The 15,151-nt window shown below is 49.5% G+C and overlaps 1 protein-coding gene across 11 annotated transcripts; it reads right to left on the reverse strand.

Moving 5' to 3' along the window:
- Window positions 1–882: 882 nt before the first annotated feature.
- Window positions 883–14,971, reverse strand: asap2b (ArfGAP with SH3 domain, ankyrin repeat and PH domain 2b). Of its 11 annotated transcripts, none has more exons than XR_013453434.1 (28): window positions 13,923–14,971; window positions 12,590–12,662; window positions 11,189–11,334; window positions 11,040–11,114; window positions 10,469–10,518; window positions 10,263–10,392; window positions 10,093–10,178; window positions 8,872–8,947; window positions 8,485–8,571; window positions 8,321–8,415; window positions 7,889–7,958; window positions 7,698–7,785; window positions 7,014–7,062; window positions 6,773–6,939; window positions 6,078–6,211; window positions 5,697–5,782; window positions 4,940–5,129; window positions 4,478–4,563; window positions 4,029–4,144; window positions 3,691–3,758; window positions 3,504–3,611; window positions 3,174–3,427; window positions 2,900–3,004; window positions 2,477–2,714; window positions 2,297–2,355; window positions 2,152–2,216; window positions 1,519–1,632; window positions 883–1,427 (listed from the first exon to the last, which is right to left on the reverse strand). XR_013453434.1 is itself a non-coding variant. In XM_078093829.1 (28 exons), the coding sequence occupies exons 1-28, from the start codon at window positions 14,046–14,048 to the stop codon at window positions 1,353–1,355; spliced, it is 2,997 nt and encodes a 998-aa protein (XP_077949955.1). In that variant the 5' UTR covers window positions 14,049–14,971; the 3' UTR covers window positions 883–1,352. The 11 variants fall into 11 exon arrangements, 6 of the variants coding, with proteins under 6 accessions (XP_077949955.1, XP_077949954.1, XP_077949953.1 ...); XR_013453433.1 differs by having other exon boundaries at window positions 1,519–1,638; XM_078093829.1 differs by having other exon boundaries at window positions 3,193–3,427.
- Window positions 14,972–15,151: the final 180 nt, after the last annotated feature.

Genomic DNA, 15,151 nt, shown 5'->3' on the forward strand with positions numbered 1-15,151 from the left:
GTGTGTATAACCCACACACATATGCAGGAGTTCCATTGAAGTTGTCCACGTATTTAAATAAGTCTTGTTGTGACGAAAACTGATCTGAGCCAGAAGGCAGAGCTCTCGATCTACTGGTCAATCTTGGTTCCTGCCCTCATCTCTGGTCATGAAGGACGGGTCATGACCCAGAGAACTAGGTCACGGGTACAAGCGTCCGAAATGGGTTTCCTCGGGAAGCGGGCTGGCGTCTCCCTCAGAGGGGGAGGTCAGCCATCCGCGAGGAGCTCGCAGTGGAGCCGCTGAAAGGAGCCAGTTGAGGTGGTTTTGGGCATCTGGGGTTCCAGTGATGAGGTGTTCCAGGCACGGCCAGCTGGGAACAGGCCCCGGGGGAGACCCAGACTAGGTGGAGACATTCAATCAGCAGATGCCGTCTTAGACCTCTGGGCCTGATGGTGATCGTCAGACACAATTGCAACTTATCTTTCTTTTATGTTTCTAATACAATAAATAACAAGCAAGTAAACAAATTGCTGCTGGTTTTCTGTTCGGAGGAAAGGCGCCGACAAAGTGGACCCGACGCCCCTGTGTGGTTAAAACCAATAGGACCCATGAATAGGGGTCAAAGGCCGAAAGGAACGAGTTTTAGCTGCAACAACATGTATTTATTCATGGAAGGGTTTTTCTTGTGTCCATGTGAGGGTCAAAGGTCAGAGGATGTTGCATGAGTACCGACTGTAGAGCCGTCTGAGGCAAATCTGTAATTTGGGGTCATACAAAATAAAAATAATTGAATTAAACTGAAAATTCTGCAGAAAAGATTGAAAAGTAGAGGAAAGGAAAAAAAGAAAGACAAGTAAAATATGTACATATTCAAATACAAAAGAAATAAATTACTCTGCATTAAAGGATTATTTCAGTCCTTTAATGACACTGTGTGTTAATAAGATGATGAAATGTCCCTTCAGGCAACAGGTTCAAATAAACACACACACACACACAGACTCATGATATTCATAAAACTGCTGATGTTTACTAATGAAATTAGTTTCCTTTCAACTTTACAAAGATTATCAGGATGCATTTAAGATAATTATCCAGAATCATAGTGAAGAATCTGCAGGAACAAACGTGACGTCGTCCCTGCAGGTCTACATAAAGAGACGGACCGACTTCCTGTCCGTGCCTCAGCTTCAAGCCCATTGGTTCCTGCTGAAGACGTGAATCCTTGATGATAAACGTGTGAATCTATGACGGGTTGAGGGGGCAGAATTAACTGCACGGTTCTGTGGGGGCGACTCCCAGGTCCTGTTTGGGTCTCTGGGCGTTGTCCCGTACAGGTGAGCAGCGAGGGGGCGGGGCTTCTCTCTCTGTCACTCTGTGATGAAGTGGACGAAGGTGACGGGAAACACTCCCCTCCTGCTGGGCTCTGCTTCCACGTGACCCACCTGAGGAACAAGACCACGTGACATCATCAGACAGGAAGTCACGGGGCACACCTGTGACGCCTCCATGATGCACTTCCTGTGTGTCACTCACCCACCACTCGCTGTCCTCCTCCCCCTCCACCACGATCACCTCCCCCTCGGAGAACGTCAGCTCGTCTGGATTATCGGCACAACAGCTGTAGATGGCCTTCACCCTCTGCAGCTTCTGCTTCTGACCACGCGCGCACAACACACACACAACACAACACACACAACACAACACACACACAACACAACGCAACACGCACAACACACAACACAACACGCACAACACAACACAACACGCGCGCACAACACAACACGCACAACACAACACAACGCACAAACAACACAACACGCACAACACAACACAACACACGCACAACACAACACAATGCACACACAACACACAAACAACACAACACGCACAACACAACACACACACACACAACACCCAACACAACACAACACGCACACAACACGCACAATACAATACACACACAAACACAAAAACTGCATCAACAGTCCATTTATACATAACAGTGATAATAATGATGATAATAACAATAATAACAATGATAATAATAATGATGATAATAATAATAATAATAATCCCTGTTGGAGTCTTTGATGGGGGACATGGAGAACTGAACCAAAGATAGACCCGTGACCTCTGACCCCGGACCTGCTGCGGTGGAGGACTTACGGAGAAGGTGCTCCTGGGTTTGGGTGTCGGAGGACCGGAGCTTTGGGAGGATTTGGACTGTGACCCTGCACAGAGTAAACAGTACTAAGTACTTGGTAGTATTAATAGTACCTGAGGGGTCCGGAGGCCTCTGAGAGTGGACTACCTGGTTGGTTCACAGACGGGGTCCTGAGCGGAGGTCTCTGTGGAGGACGCTTCACCGATCTGAAGTCAGACAGGTGCATTTTCATTACACTAGTACAGACCACTAGAGTCCGCTACAGACCCGTACAGACCAGAGCAGTCCACCACAATCCACTAGAGTCCGCTACAGACCCGTACGTACCCGGTGGGTGATTTCGGGGACCTGGGTCCTGGTGGTCCCGGTGGTCTGCTGGTCCTGTGGAGGGGGACAGGTGGGGGCAGGGGCGGAGCTTTGTACTGCGGTGGTGAGGGGATGGGCGGTGCTGGTGGGACTGGCAGGGGGGGCAGGGGGGGCAGGGGGGTGTTCCTGGAGTGCAGCGTCTTGGTCTCCAACATGCTGGACCTCTTGTTTACTGGAGGGGGAGGAGCTACTGGGAGCACTGGGACATTCAGTAGGAATGTAAATCATTTATTGCATTTTTATTCCTTTACGGAGATGAAAAGGTTGCCGGTAATCAGCTGATCAACTAATCAATGAATCGATTAGTTGATCAGCTGATTACCAGCTTCGGTCTGAGGGGAAGTATTGAGGCTTTTATTCTGTCACAGGAGGTCAGGGACTCACCGTACATGGAGGAGTTCCTTTCGGGGGTCTGGGGGTTGAGGGGGTCAGAGGACGACCGCTGTCTCCCGCAGGTTTCCATGGCAACGGGCTTATTGTGTCCCGGACCTGCAGACAGATACGATCCTCAGGTCTGAGAGGGTTTATTTAATCGAATTTAAAAACATTATTTTCTTGCATCGCTCTGTAGGACCAACCGGAGAGCTTTTGCTTCACTAGAACAGATCTAAAGAAATCCAGCAGAATGGTAGACGTGCTAAACGTCTCTATCAGAGACCTGTCAATCAGCGTCTGACCTCTCTGGGGCCCTCGGGGCGGCAGCGCCGGCGTCGGCCCCTTCGGGGGCAAGTTGAGGTCCAGCACGGTGCCGTAGGTCTCGTTGCTGATCATCGTGCTTGGCGCCGGAGGCCTCTGTTTGTCCCTCGCCAGGCAGGCGGCGTCTCGGGCTAAAGCCGCCAGGTTGGGCTGCACGGCGCCGCTGGCGGGCAGGAAGCAGCTGACAGGACGCTCCTCGTGCCGGTAGGGGATCGGCTGCGGTAACAGAAGAACAACAGCTCATTTCACCGGTCTTTGTCTCCACAAGATGCTCGGTGGGACGACGGCTGACCTTGTCCTCCATCTCGTCCTCGCTCTCGTCCATGTCGTCGTTCTGGAGACGCCACTCGTACTCCACGTGGACGTGGACGTTGAACTTCCCCGTCTGAGCCTGAATGAGCTGCAACGCACCGACAGGCGTTAGCACAGCAGGAGGCCCACGCGATGCTAACCAGCTGCACTGCGTCATGAAGCATCACCTGCTCCTCGCACTGGGCGTGTCCCAGGCGCCTGGCGATGTCCAGCGGCGTTTCTCCCGCTTCGTTGGCTGCAGGAGAAACGCCGGGTGGGGGTTAGAAACCGGAGCGCGTCTCCTTTTAGAAGTTTGTCTTCAAGTTGTTTCTCAACTACTCTTTTGTTTATATGTGTATATTCTTATGTGTGTGTATAATATATACACACACATATATATATACATATATATATATATATATATGTGTATATATATATATTATATATGTGTGTATATATATAAAATACCCTGTTGGTGGGATAAGCGGTTTGCAGATGGAGGGATGTATTATATTTGTCTCCGTACCGATGGACATGGAGGCTTTTCCTCTCAGCAGCAGCTTCAGACACTCGCTGCTGTCCGTCAGGCTGCAGTAGCTCAGGGCCGTGCTCCCCCGGGACGTCTGCTGGTCCAGGTTCACGCTGAAACACACCGGGGGGGTTACGACACCTGAGAGGACTCGGTCCCCTCTGCAGCATTCTAGAAATATCTCCTGATTGGATTTGTTCAGACATCGCACCACTGAACACGACGTACTAAAACATAATCAACAAGAATCCACCAGAAAGACACAAAGGCAACATTTAGAAATGTAAAATAACTGCAAACAACACAACGTTAAAGACAAACAACCACAAGGAGAAGTAAAACTATAAAAAACTCAAATAAATAAAAGATGCAAACGATTAAAAGAGGAGAAATGATCAAGAAAACACTGACGATGATGACGACGACGAAGAAGAAGACGATGTCACCTGTTTTGTGCGAGGAAGTCCACGATGTGGAGGGAGTTCCTGTCGACCATACGGACCGCCAGGTGGAGCACCGTCTCTCCGGGTTCCTGACGGACACAAACTCATCTCACTGTCCTGAACACGTTGCCACGGTGACGGCTGTCACATGTGGGCTGATCTTATGAAGCCTCCAGTTCAGCAATTTGGTGTTCCATCTTTTTTTAATCATAATCTATAAATTACTAAATGAACATCATTGAAGAAGACTGAGACCATAAACTCATGTTTAAAATGTTTACTGAGGGAATAAATCAAGAGAGAAGTAGAGTCATTTCCTCATAGACGTCTATGGGAGCAGAGGAGTCGCCCCCTGCTGGTCACTACAGAGAACGCAGCTTTAACACAAGAAGCTCTCACGTCTCTTTAAAGAACTAGGGTCCGTCTCCTGGTTCTGACATTAAAAACTCAGAACTGAAGTCCTACGTGTTCGTTGGGCTGTGGGAGGGACTCCTGCAGGTCCACCCCCTCGGCGTAGACCTGGATCATGGACTGGATGTCTCGGTTCCTGACGGCCTCGTACAGAACCTGTAGTCTGGACTTGGCGTCTGCACAGAGCCGCCGAACGAAGCGCCTCTCGATGTACTTCGCTGTGATGAAGTCCTTCCTCGTCTGCCTGGAGGAGGAACCGGGGAGCGTCAGCAACACGCCGCCCACTCTCCGCCCACTCGCCGCTCACCCCCCCGCTCACACGCCGCCCACTCTCCGCCCACACGCCGCCCACCCGCTCACACGCGCCGCTCACCCGCGCCGCCCACCCGCCGCCCACGCGCCGCCCACGCGCCGCCCACGCGCCGCTCACACGCCGCTCACGCGCGCCGCTCACACGCCGCTCACGCGCGCCGCTCACACGCCGCTCACGCGCCGCTCACGCGCCGCTCACGCGCGCCGCTCACGCGCGCCGCTCACCCGCCCAGCTCACGCGCGCCGCTCACCCGCCCACCCGCGCCGCTCACACGCCGCTCACGTGCCGCTCACGCGCCGCTCACCCGCGCCGCCCACCCGCCGCTCACACGCCGCTCACGCGCGCCGCTCACACGCCGCTCACGCGCGCCGCTCACGCGCGCCGCTCACACGCCGCTCACGCGCGCCGCTCACCCGCCGCTCACACGCGCCGCTCACACGCGCCGCCCACCCGCCGCTCACGCGCGCCGCTCACACGCGCCGCTCACACGCCGCTTACATGTCACTGGTGGGATTCGGTTTGGTGACGGACAGATCTGCCTCCATGATCTCGTTGAAGCTGGCGTTTCCCACGTTCTTTGCCAGCTAGAAACACAACACGTCAGGTGGGTTCACTGCACACATTCAACTGTCGTCAATTCACATTTAACGCAACAAAATACCAGTTTATCAAATATAATAAAATAAGTAAAATAATATCTATATTCATTTAATATGAAAATATTTGAATATTCCTGTATACACACATATACATATACACATACATGTATACATACACTATATACATAAATACATATATATACAAACACACATACATATGTATGTATGACGCTTTGCCTCAGCGCTGTGATGTCCGTCCTCAGAGGACAGGTTGACTCACCAGCAGCTCGGAGGTCCCCAGAACGTCCAGGTCCAGGCTCTGGATCCTGGAGTAGTGGACCCCCATCTCCCTGTGGATCCCAGAGCACTCGATACAGATCAGCACCCCGAGGTTGGTGGACAGCCAGGTTGGACCTGACGGAGGACAGGGTGGAGGGAAGGGACGGGTGTTACGGTGGGACCAGGTGTCTCAAAAGCAACTTTTCACTTTACTCATAAACAGTTAAAGTCAGAATCTCAGAACCAACATGGATGTTCTTCACCTCCAACACGTCGTGTTCTCAGTACTTTCAGTTACTTGTTTAGTATTTGCATTGCTAGTAGTACGACTAGAACTAGTAGCAACCTGCTGCCCCACAGTGATACAGAGCAGTAGTAGTGCTAGTACCCGTTGTACTAGTACCTGCTGTACATACCGTGCGCCCCACAGTGATACAGAGCAGTAGTAGTGCTAGTACCCGTTGTACTAGTACCTGCTGTACATACCGTGCGCCCCACAGTGATACAGAGCAGTAGTAGTGCTAGTACCCGTTGTACTAGTACCTGCTGTACATACCGTGCGCGCCACAGTGATACAGAGCAGTAGTAGTGCTAGTACCCGTTGTACTAGTACCTGCTGTACATACCGTGCGCCCCACAGTGATACAGAGCAGTAGTAGTGCTAGTACCCGTTGTACTAGTACCTGCTGTACATACCGTGCGCCCCACAGTCGCAGCAGCGGTCGTTGCCGCTCATCCTCTTCACCTCCCCCACGATGGCTCTGGTCAGCTCCTGCACGATGTTGTTCTCCCCGTCGTCCTGCTCGCCTTTGAAGGCTTGTTGCAGCGCCTCCTCTCTGCTGTTCTGCAGCACCGACACCCAGCTGCACGAGACACCACGCAGGGGTCAGAGGTCAGAGGCCAAACGGGGGGAGGGAGGGGCAATGGCAGTACTTACACCTGACACTCAGCTTCGTCCTCTGCCTGGAAGTGATAGGTCCTGTCGTCTGGTGAGACAGTGAGACACGGTGTGAGACACGTGTGAGACGCAATGTGAGACACGGTGTGAGACGCGGTGAGAGACACGTGTGAGACACGGTGTGAGACACGGTGAGAGACACGTGTGAGACACGGTGTTAGACACAGAGACACTGTGTGGGACGCGATGTGAGACACAGTGAGAGACACGGTGTGAGACACGGTGTGAGACACAGAGACACTGTGAGACACGGTGTGAGACACGGTGTGAGACACAGAGACACGGTGTGAGACACGGTGTGAGACACAGAGACACTGTGTGAGACACGGTGTGAGACACGGTGTGAGACACGGTGTTAGACACAGAGACACGGTGTGAGACACGGTGTGAGACACAGAGACACTGTGTGAGACACAGTGAGACACGGTGAGAGACACGGTGTGAGACACGGTGTTAGACAGAGACACTGTGTGAGACGCGATGTGAGACACAGTGAGACACGGTGTGAGACGCGGTGTGAGACGCGGTGTGAGACGCGGTGAGAGACGCGGTGTGAGACGCGGTGTGAGACGCGGTGAGAGACGCGGTGTGAGACGCGGTGTGAGACGCGGTGTGAGACGCGGTGTGAGACAGGAGGAACCAAAGATGAGAGGAGCGTCTTACGTGAGAACAGGTCGAAGCTCTTCTTCTCGTCCGTGTTCCTCTTCACTTGGCAGGTGAGCAGGTTGAGTTTGGCCGGCGGCGCGTTGGCCTGAGAGACAAGATGTTGGGAGCTTCTGTTGTTTGCTGTTGGGCAGGGGGGCGGAGCTTGCCATGCAGCAGGACCAATAGGAGGAGAGGACTTGGCGTCTTACCGTGCCGTGGCTGATGGTCAGGAAACCGTTTTTCACCGAGCATTTCCTCTTCTGCCAAACCTTCCTCAGTCTGAGGGACAACAAGCAGGTCCGTTCTTTACTCATTGCTCAATTTTAGAATAAATAAGCAATAAATTAAGGAAAATCATTCAGTGTTTATAATAATGACTTTATAATTTCATAAACTTTATTTGTTCGGTTCAACCGAAAGTCTAAACCTGAAACTATCCAAAATAATCAATGAGGATGATTAGAATGAACGTTCCATGTTTTCTACGGATCAGATAAATGCATTGATGTAGAAAGACGCCCAATGTGTACTTACGTGGTTACATCCCCCACGAACTAAACATTACCCAACCTAACCGGCACCGTGAAGGCCTCGCGGGAAGTACCTGCCCCGTTGCATTCTGGGAGCAGGAGCCCACTCACCCCTCGCTCTTCTTGGAGAGAACCCCCGAGCACTCGGTGCCGTGCGCCTTGTCGCCCTGCAGCTGGTGGAGGCTGTAGCCGGCGCTCTGCTTGGGCTGAGAGGACACGCCGTCACACGCCTGGTCCAGAGACACCCCCCCCCCCCCCCCCCCCGAGTCCCTCACCTCCTTCTGCTCGGCCTGCAGAGACGCCTTCAGGACGTCCCGTAGCTGAGTCAGCTGTTTCCTCTCGCCGTCCTGGGTCTGCTTGATCTAACACCACAGAAGAAGAGACGCAGGTCAACACTCATCTACATCTGAGTCACTATCAGCCAACTGTCAATTGAACATTTGTCTTTGTCCATTGTCTCTTTGTCTTACTGTCCAATGTTCATTTCCTTGTACGTCTTAATAAATAAATACATGAGTATTTCCACGTTCTGATACGTCTCCTCTGTGGCAACAAATGGCTTCTGATTCTCCTCCACTATACAGGTACAAGGACTTTATACGGTACTAAATGTACTTTGTTGCAGTACTTATACACGTGGTATTACTGCAGTAGTGAAGTACCGTGCTCAGCTCCGTGCTCAGCTTCTCCACCGACGGCCTCAGACTCTCGGCCGCGTTCAGTCCGTCCTGGAAGAAACTAAGCGAGGCGAGGAAGAGAGGGGCGTGTTTAGAGGCGGAGCTACGGGGGCGGGAGCAGCAGCTGAAGGCCCGCCCCTTCGACCTCAACGGGAAGAAACACACTCAGGTGGAGTGACGAGAGGCCAGGGAGGATTTTTTATTTATTTTTATTCAAACCTTTATTTAACCAGGAAAGTCCCAGTGAGACATAGAATCTATTCTACCTCGTCCACTGTCCTTCTGTCCACTGTCCTTCTGTCCTTCTGTCCACTGTCCTTCTGTCTACTGTCCTTCTGTCTACTGTCCTTCTGTCTACTGTCCTTCTGTCTATTGTCCTTCTGTCTATTGTCCTTCTGTCCACTGTCCTTCTGTCTACTGTCCTTCTGTCTACTGTCCTTCTGTCCACTGTCCTTCTGTCTACTGTCCTTCTGTCTACTGTCCTTCTGTCTATTGTCCTTCTGTCTATTGTCCTTCTGTCCACTGTCCTTCTGTCTACTGTCCTTCTGTCCACTGTCCTTCTGTCTATTGTCCTTCTGTCCACTGTCCTTCTGTCCTTCTGTCTATTGTCCTTCTGTCCACTGTCCTTCTGTCCACTGCCCTTTTGTCCACTGCCCTTTTGTCCACTGTCCTTCTGTCCATTGTCCTTCTGTCTACTGTCCTTCTGTCCATTGTCCTTCTGTCTACTGTCCTTCTGTCCACTGTCCTTCTGTACGGAACCAAAGTGAAATTCCTTGAATGTCTGACATATTATGGTAAGAAATGTTTCCTGATTCCTGAAATCTCCTTTTCAAGGGAGACGTGACAGAGACACAAAGTCACAGAACAACAGGAGTCACAATATGTCAAAGGTTTAAGCGACAGCGACGTGAGCGGCTCATTTTAAAGGACATGGGGGGCTGATGACGGTCCGTCAGCGCTCTGAGGGTCTGAGACAGACAGGCTCAGGGTCCGGGCGCCAGAGGGCGGGACCAAGGAAACAAACCAAATGGTCTTCACACCTCAAGGGTTCACAGCAGGTTCCTCGCGTTGAGGACACCTTTCTGTCTGAAGACTCAAGGACCTTCGTTTCATTCCTTCAACCACATTCAAACTATTCAAGAGTTTTAATGTTAAACGTTGCTAACTTCGATCGAACCCTCCCCCGCACATCTGGACCCGACGTACTTGCACTGCGCGTGGAAATACTTGATGAGGTTCTGGAGGAAGTCGACGCCCTTCTTCACCTTGATCTCGTTGACCTTCAGGAGATACTGCGGAGGGAAACCGGAGAGACGTTTTTAGAGCCGGAGACCCCGAGGAGGATCTTCGTCCCGGCCGTGAACCCTCGTCTTCACCTCGCACATCTGCAGCTGGAAGAGCTGCCTCTCCTTCTCCATCTCCTCGGCGATCTCTCCCCCGCTGAACTCGGTGCGGATCATCCCGTGCTGCTTGGCGTGCTCCCGCTTCTCCTTCTCCAGCTTCACCCTGGAGGTCAAAGGTCGAGCCGAGTGTGAGCGGACGTGAGGTTTGCATTTTAAATGTTTATTTCATCTTTTCTTACAGTTTGGTCTCATAATCCTTCCAGGATTTGTCGAATGGCTTCTTCAGGTCCTGAAAGAGGAAGTGATGTCATGTTGTCAGAGCGACCAATCACATCGCAGCATTCATTCACAGCCCGATGATCTCATCACTTTAGTTTCATCGGGTTATTAGATCTGCAACATTAGTTCATTATTAATTAAGTTATCACTAATGCGTAACTGCTTAGATGAAAACATGTTTGTAAAACATTTGATGATTACAGATTTAATAGTGAATGAATAACTAACAATTCAAATATTTGGGGATTTTGAGGTTTGATTTATATATTATGATATACTTTACTAGACGTTTTTAACAACTTAAGACTGTTTGTGGACGGCTCGAGGCCGTCGCCATGTTGTTCTTTAAACAGGAAGTGACCATATTAGGACTGAGTAGGACGACTTTGGTAGAGCTGTCAATCGGCGCGTAGCCCCGCCCTAAAGCGCCCCCTGGCGTTTTGAGCCTCGGGGGCCACCGTCCCTCTCGTTGTTTGCTGACCTTTTAACGGTGAGGAAGAGAATAATGAGCAGATTGAGCCCTCGACTCACCCCCTTGACTCCCTTCAGGTCTCCCTTCAGCAGGCTGTCCAGAGGGAAGGTGATGATGTTGTTCATGTTCTGGAGCTGCAAACAGGCGAGAGGTGACTTGAGAGGAGGAAACCCTGAAGCTGTGCGGCGTCGTGGCCTCTGACCCTCACCAGGTTCTTGAAGAGCGCCGTCAGCTCTTTGGTGAAGACGGCGAACTTGAGGAAGGCCGAGCCGACCTCGACGTCCTCCCTAGAAATGCAGTTGTTTCCGAACTTCTCCATGGACTGGACGTACTGCTCCTCGATGTCCACATGCGCTGGAATCAGAGGAGACCAGCAGGTCCTTTGGTCTCATGGGTATCAAACAGTACACTATCAACATTAAAAATACAATTATAAATGCATTATTTTATCATTATTAGTATATATGGACATCTTTTTATAACAATTTTATCATCATTAATATTACCAGGACTATTTTGAATCATTATTACTAATATTATTTAAAATATTATAAAAATAGTTATTATAGGTATTATTCATTTACTATAATTCTCATTATTTAGAAATATGATTACAAAGTTCCTAATTAGAAACTCATCAGCTGTTTTTCAGGTTTCAAAGGTCACTTTTCTATGTAATGTTGTGACATTTAGGCTGCGTTGGAATAGTCCTTTCTTCTTAGGAAGGTAGAAGCACAGGAACCACTGGACGTCTTTTATCAAAGCAAAGGAGATCCCGGCCCACAATTCCTTGCGGCGGCGGCAATATTTAAGTAGTGACGTATCATTGGTCTGATCACCAGAACGAACGATCATGACGTAGAAACGCAGATCATGTGAGTAACCGTTAGCACCACTCGTTTATGTTAATAAAGTTTCCCTTTGAACCTGGTAGTTTGTGTGTCTGCACGACTCACACTAACAACACAAGCGTCTCCGTCCATCACAACTAGCAGCTCAGTGGAAAAGGAGTCGATTCCCTAAACACCTCCTTGTCCTGTCCTAACTCCTCATCAACTCTCCTAGCCATCTTTCCTTGACCCTGTGACCTTTTCCACGGAGGTCAAGGAACAGTGGTTAGGAATTGACGTTTTGACAATTTAAATCCAGCCCCAGATTCTTTCCTCGAGGTGGCCGTCTCTCCCTCAGCATGCTGGGACGGGACAGCAGTATGACAGGAATGTGTGGAGGAGAGACTACACCTGTCTGAACACAAACAGGCATACCCCTGCTGACGAAGTGAACGCCCCTCCTTCAGACCTCGCCGTTCTTCTTCCGGTCTTCCTGTCTTCTGTACTTTTTGTTTTCCTGTCTTCTGGTCCTCCTGAATTTGTAGTCTCAGAGAACGTTAGACCTGAACAAGTAGGACTTACATTGAACCTCTAAACTCAGGGTTCTCCCATCATGCTGCTGGCTGTTGTCATGAAGACCGTTTGTCTTTAGATTCTGATGGACCTTGGAGCAGAATACTTCATGAAAGAATGTGGACAGCTCGTCTCTGATTGGACGACGCTCGCTGCAGACAAGTGACACACTGAGACCTTCCCCTTCGGAGCCTTGAGTCACTCACCGAGACCAGACGCGTTGATGGCCTTCACCGACTTCTTCATCTTATGCAGGACTGATCGGTCCATGTCCAGAACCTGAAGGGAGACAGACAGTGTCAGGACCACGAGTCAAGTCCAGCAGAGTCAGGACCAGTAGTCAAGTCCAGCAGAGTCAGGACCACGAGCCAAGACCAGCAGAGCCAGGACCCGCACAGTCAGGAGGACCAGCAGTCAAGACCAGCAGAGTTGGGACTAGCAGTGTCGGTAATCTACGGTAACTGTTAGCCGTTAGCTCAACTTAACAACGGCGTTAAAGGCTAGCGCTAAAGAAGGTTACATGGAGTTACATCGGATTGCATCCAAGCTCTATTTAAGAAAAAAGATATACTATTTCATGATGCGTTCAAGCGTAATCTTGTGGATTCAAGTTTGAAGGTCTGAAGGGCCGGTGAGAACATTGTAGATTCCCAGCATGCATTGTGTGAGAGTTACTCCTGAGAGATCCGCTGTTTTCGTACTGTTTGGAATTTGTTACGAGACTTACGGTTTGTTAAAAGTAATACTGTATTATATTATTGACTTTTCCACAATATGTCCTATAATCATCCAACACCTCATTGATCACATGCTCACGACGTCTGACTCCTCCCTCCGGTTCCTCATATCCGTTCCGTTAACAAACCAAACACACAATCAAACATGCACCATCATCGCTGTGTTGAAAACAGAGAAGCAGCTCGAAACTCTTACAAAACATTTCAGCGGCAGGAAGTCCGTCTCTCACTTCCTCTTTCACCGAAAAATAAAACAACCTCCATTAATACCCACAGATACACGTTACCCTCATTAATACTCACAGATACACACTTTACCCCCATTAATACTCACAGATATACACTTTACCTTCACCAATACTCAAATACACACTTCACCTCCATTAATACACATACACACGTTACCCCCATTAATACTCCAAGATCCACACTCTACCCCCATTAATACTCCAAGATCCACACTCTACCCCCATTAATACTAACAGATACACACTTTACCCCCATTAATACTCACATACACACTTCACCTCGATCAATACTCACATACACACTTCACCTCCATCAATACTCACATACACACTTCACCTCCATCAATACTCACATACACACTTTACCCCCATTAATACTCACAGATACATACTTTACCTTCATCAATATTCCCAGATACACACTTTAGCGCAATTAATACTCACAGATACAAACTTTAGCTCCATTAATACTCACAGATACACATTCTAACTCTATTAACACTCCATACTCCCTTTACAGTATTTTGATCAGTGTGCGTGTGTTTGTTGTGTACCTCCTCCAGAGCCGACACGGTGTTCCTGCAGTGCGACATCCGGGTATTGAAGCTCGAGGTTGTCGGGGCTTTGAAGTCCTCGTTCGTCTCCGCGACGAACTCGCTCACCCGGATGAGTTCCGGCATGTTGAGAACTACTCGGCCCGTCTCGGTGCAGCTTCACCACCTTCTAAGCTCTCTGCAGGAGAGGCCCCGCGCGTCAGGTAAGCGGCCACACCTGGACCCACGTCACGTCGTCCAGAGAGGCAGACACATCCGGTCCTCACCGCCGCGCAGTGCTCGAGTGCCCGGGTCAGATGTGTGGGTACCTCCGGGAGAAGTTACGAGGCGTCACGTCGAGGATTCAGTCCACGGAGGTGTGGCCTGGAACCCTACGTCACCGTCCTCCGCCCTGCTGCTGTGACCACCTGAGGTAAAGTGGGCGGGGCTATGGGTGGGGCCAAGCGGAGGTCTCACTCCGCTGCTATTTCCTCCAGGAAGTGCCTCCCTTTAAAATTTCGTCTTAGTCAATATTACTTGGAGACAGAGTCCTCTCTCTCGGAGACACAGCTGATTCAAGATGGTTTTATATATATATACATACATATATGTATATATATATATATATATATATATATATATATATATATATATATATATATATATATATATATATATATATATATATATATACTGTACATACATATATATATAAAATAACAGCTTGTTGATGATGGCAAAGATCACTTTTGGAGAAAGGGAAGAGAAGAACGCTGGCCCTGTGGAGATCTACTCGAGTCTCAGGACATTGTGAGGAGATCTTAACGTCAGCATGAGGTCAGTGTGAGGTCGCTGTCCTTGTGAACAAGTGACACTTATTTACATGTATTAACAGGAATCAGGAATCACGAAACATTTATTGCCAAAATATGTCATAAGACATCAGTGCAAAAGTAATAAAATAAAATGCTAATGCAATGGGTTAGGAGAATAAGGCTATGGGGTAGTTTAAAAAGAGAATAAAGTTAAAGTTAAAAATGAAAAATATTTAAATAGTTAACAAATATTTAAAGAAATTATAAAATAAAGTGCACTAGCAAACAAGTGACAAAAGTGACAAGTGAAAAATGACAGAAAAGTGACGTGTGCAGAATGAAAGAAAGTGACCGGTGGGATGTCAGAGTCAGTCAGTGGGGGACCGGCTCTGTTGATGAGCCCGACTGCTGTTGGTGTGGCGGGAGGTCTTAGTC

The sequence above is a fragment of the Gasterosteus aculeatus genome, chromosome 18 (assembly GCF_964276395.1).
Source record: "Gasterosteus aculeatus chromosome 18, fGasAcu3.hap1.1, whole genome shotgun sequence".
Lineage (NCBI taxonomy): Eukaryota > Metazoa > Chordata > Actinopteri > Perciformes > Gasterosteidae > Gasterosteus > Gasterosteus aculeatus.

Bases quoted from the DNA above. Each gene is read 5' to 3' on its own strand.
- asap2b (XM_078093824.1), bottom strand. From the start codon at position 14,048: ATGCCGGAACTCATCCGGGTGAGCGAGTTCGTCGCGGAGACGAACGAG. The intron at 8,948-10,092 runs GTACGTCGGGTC...CGCCTCGCTTAG, and splicing joins TATTTCCACGCGCAGTGCAA to TTTCTTCCAGGACGGACTGA. The intron at 2,356-2,476 runs GTACGTACGGGT...GTCTGACTTCAG, and splicing joins TCCCCGAAATCACCCACCGG to ATCGGTGAAGCGTCCTCCAC.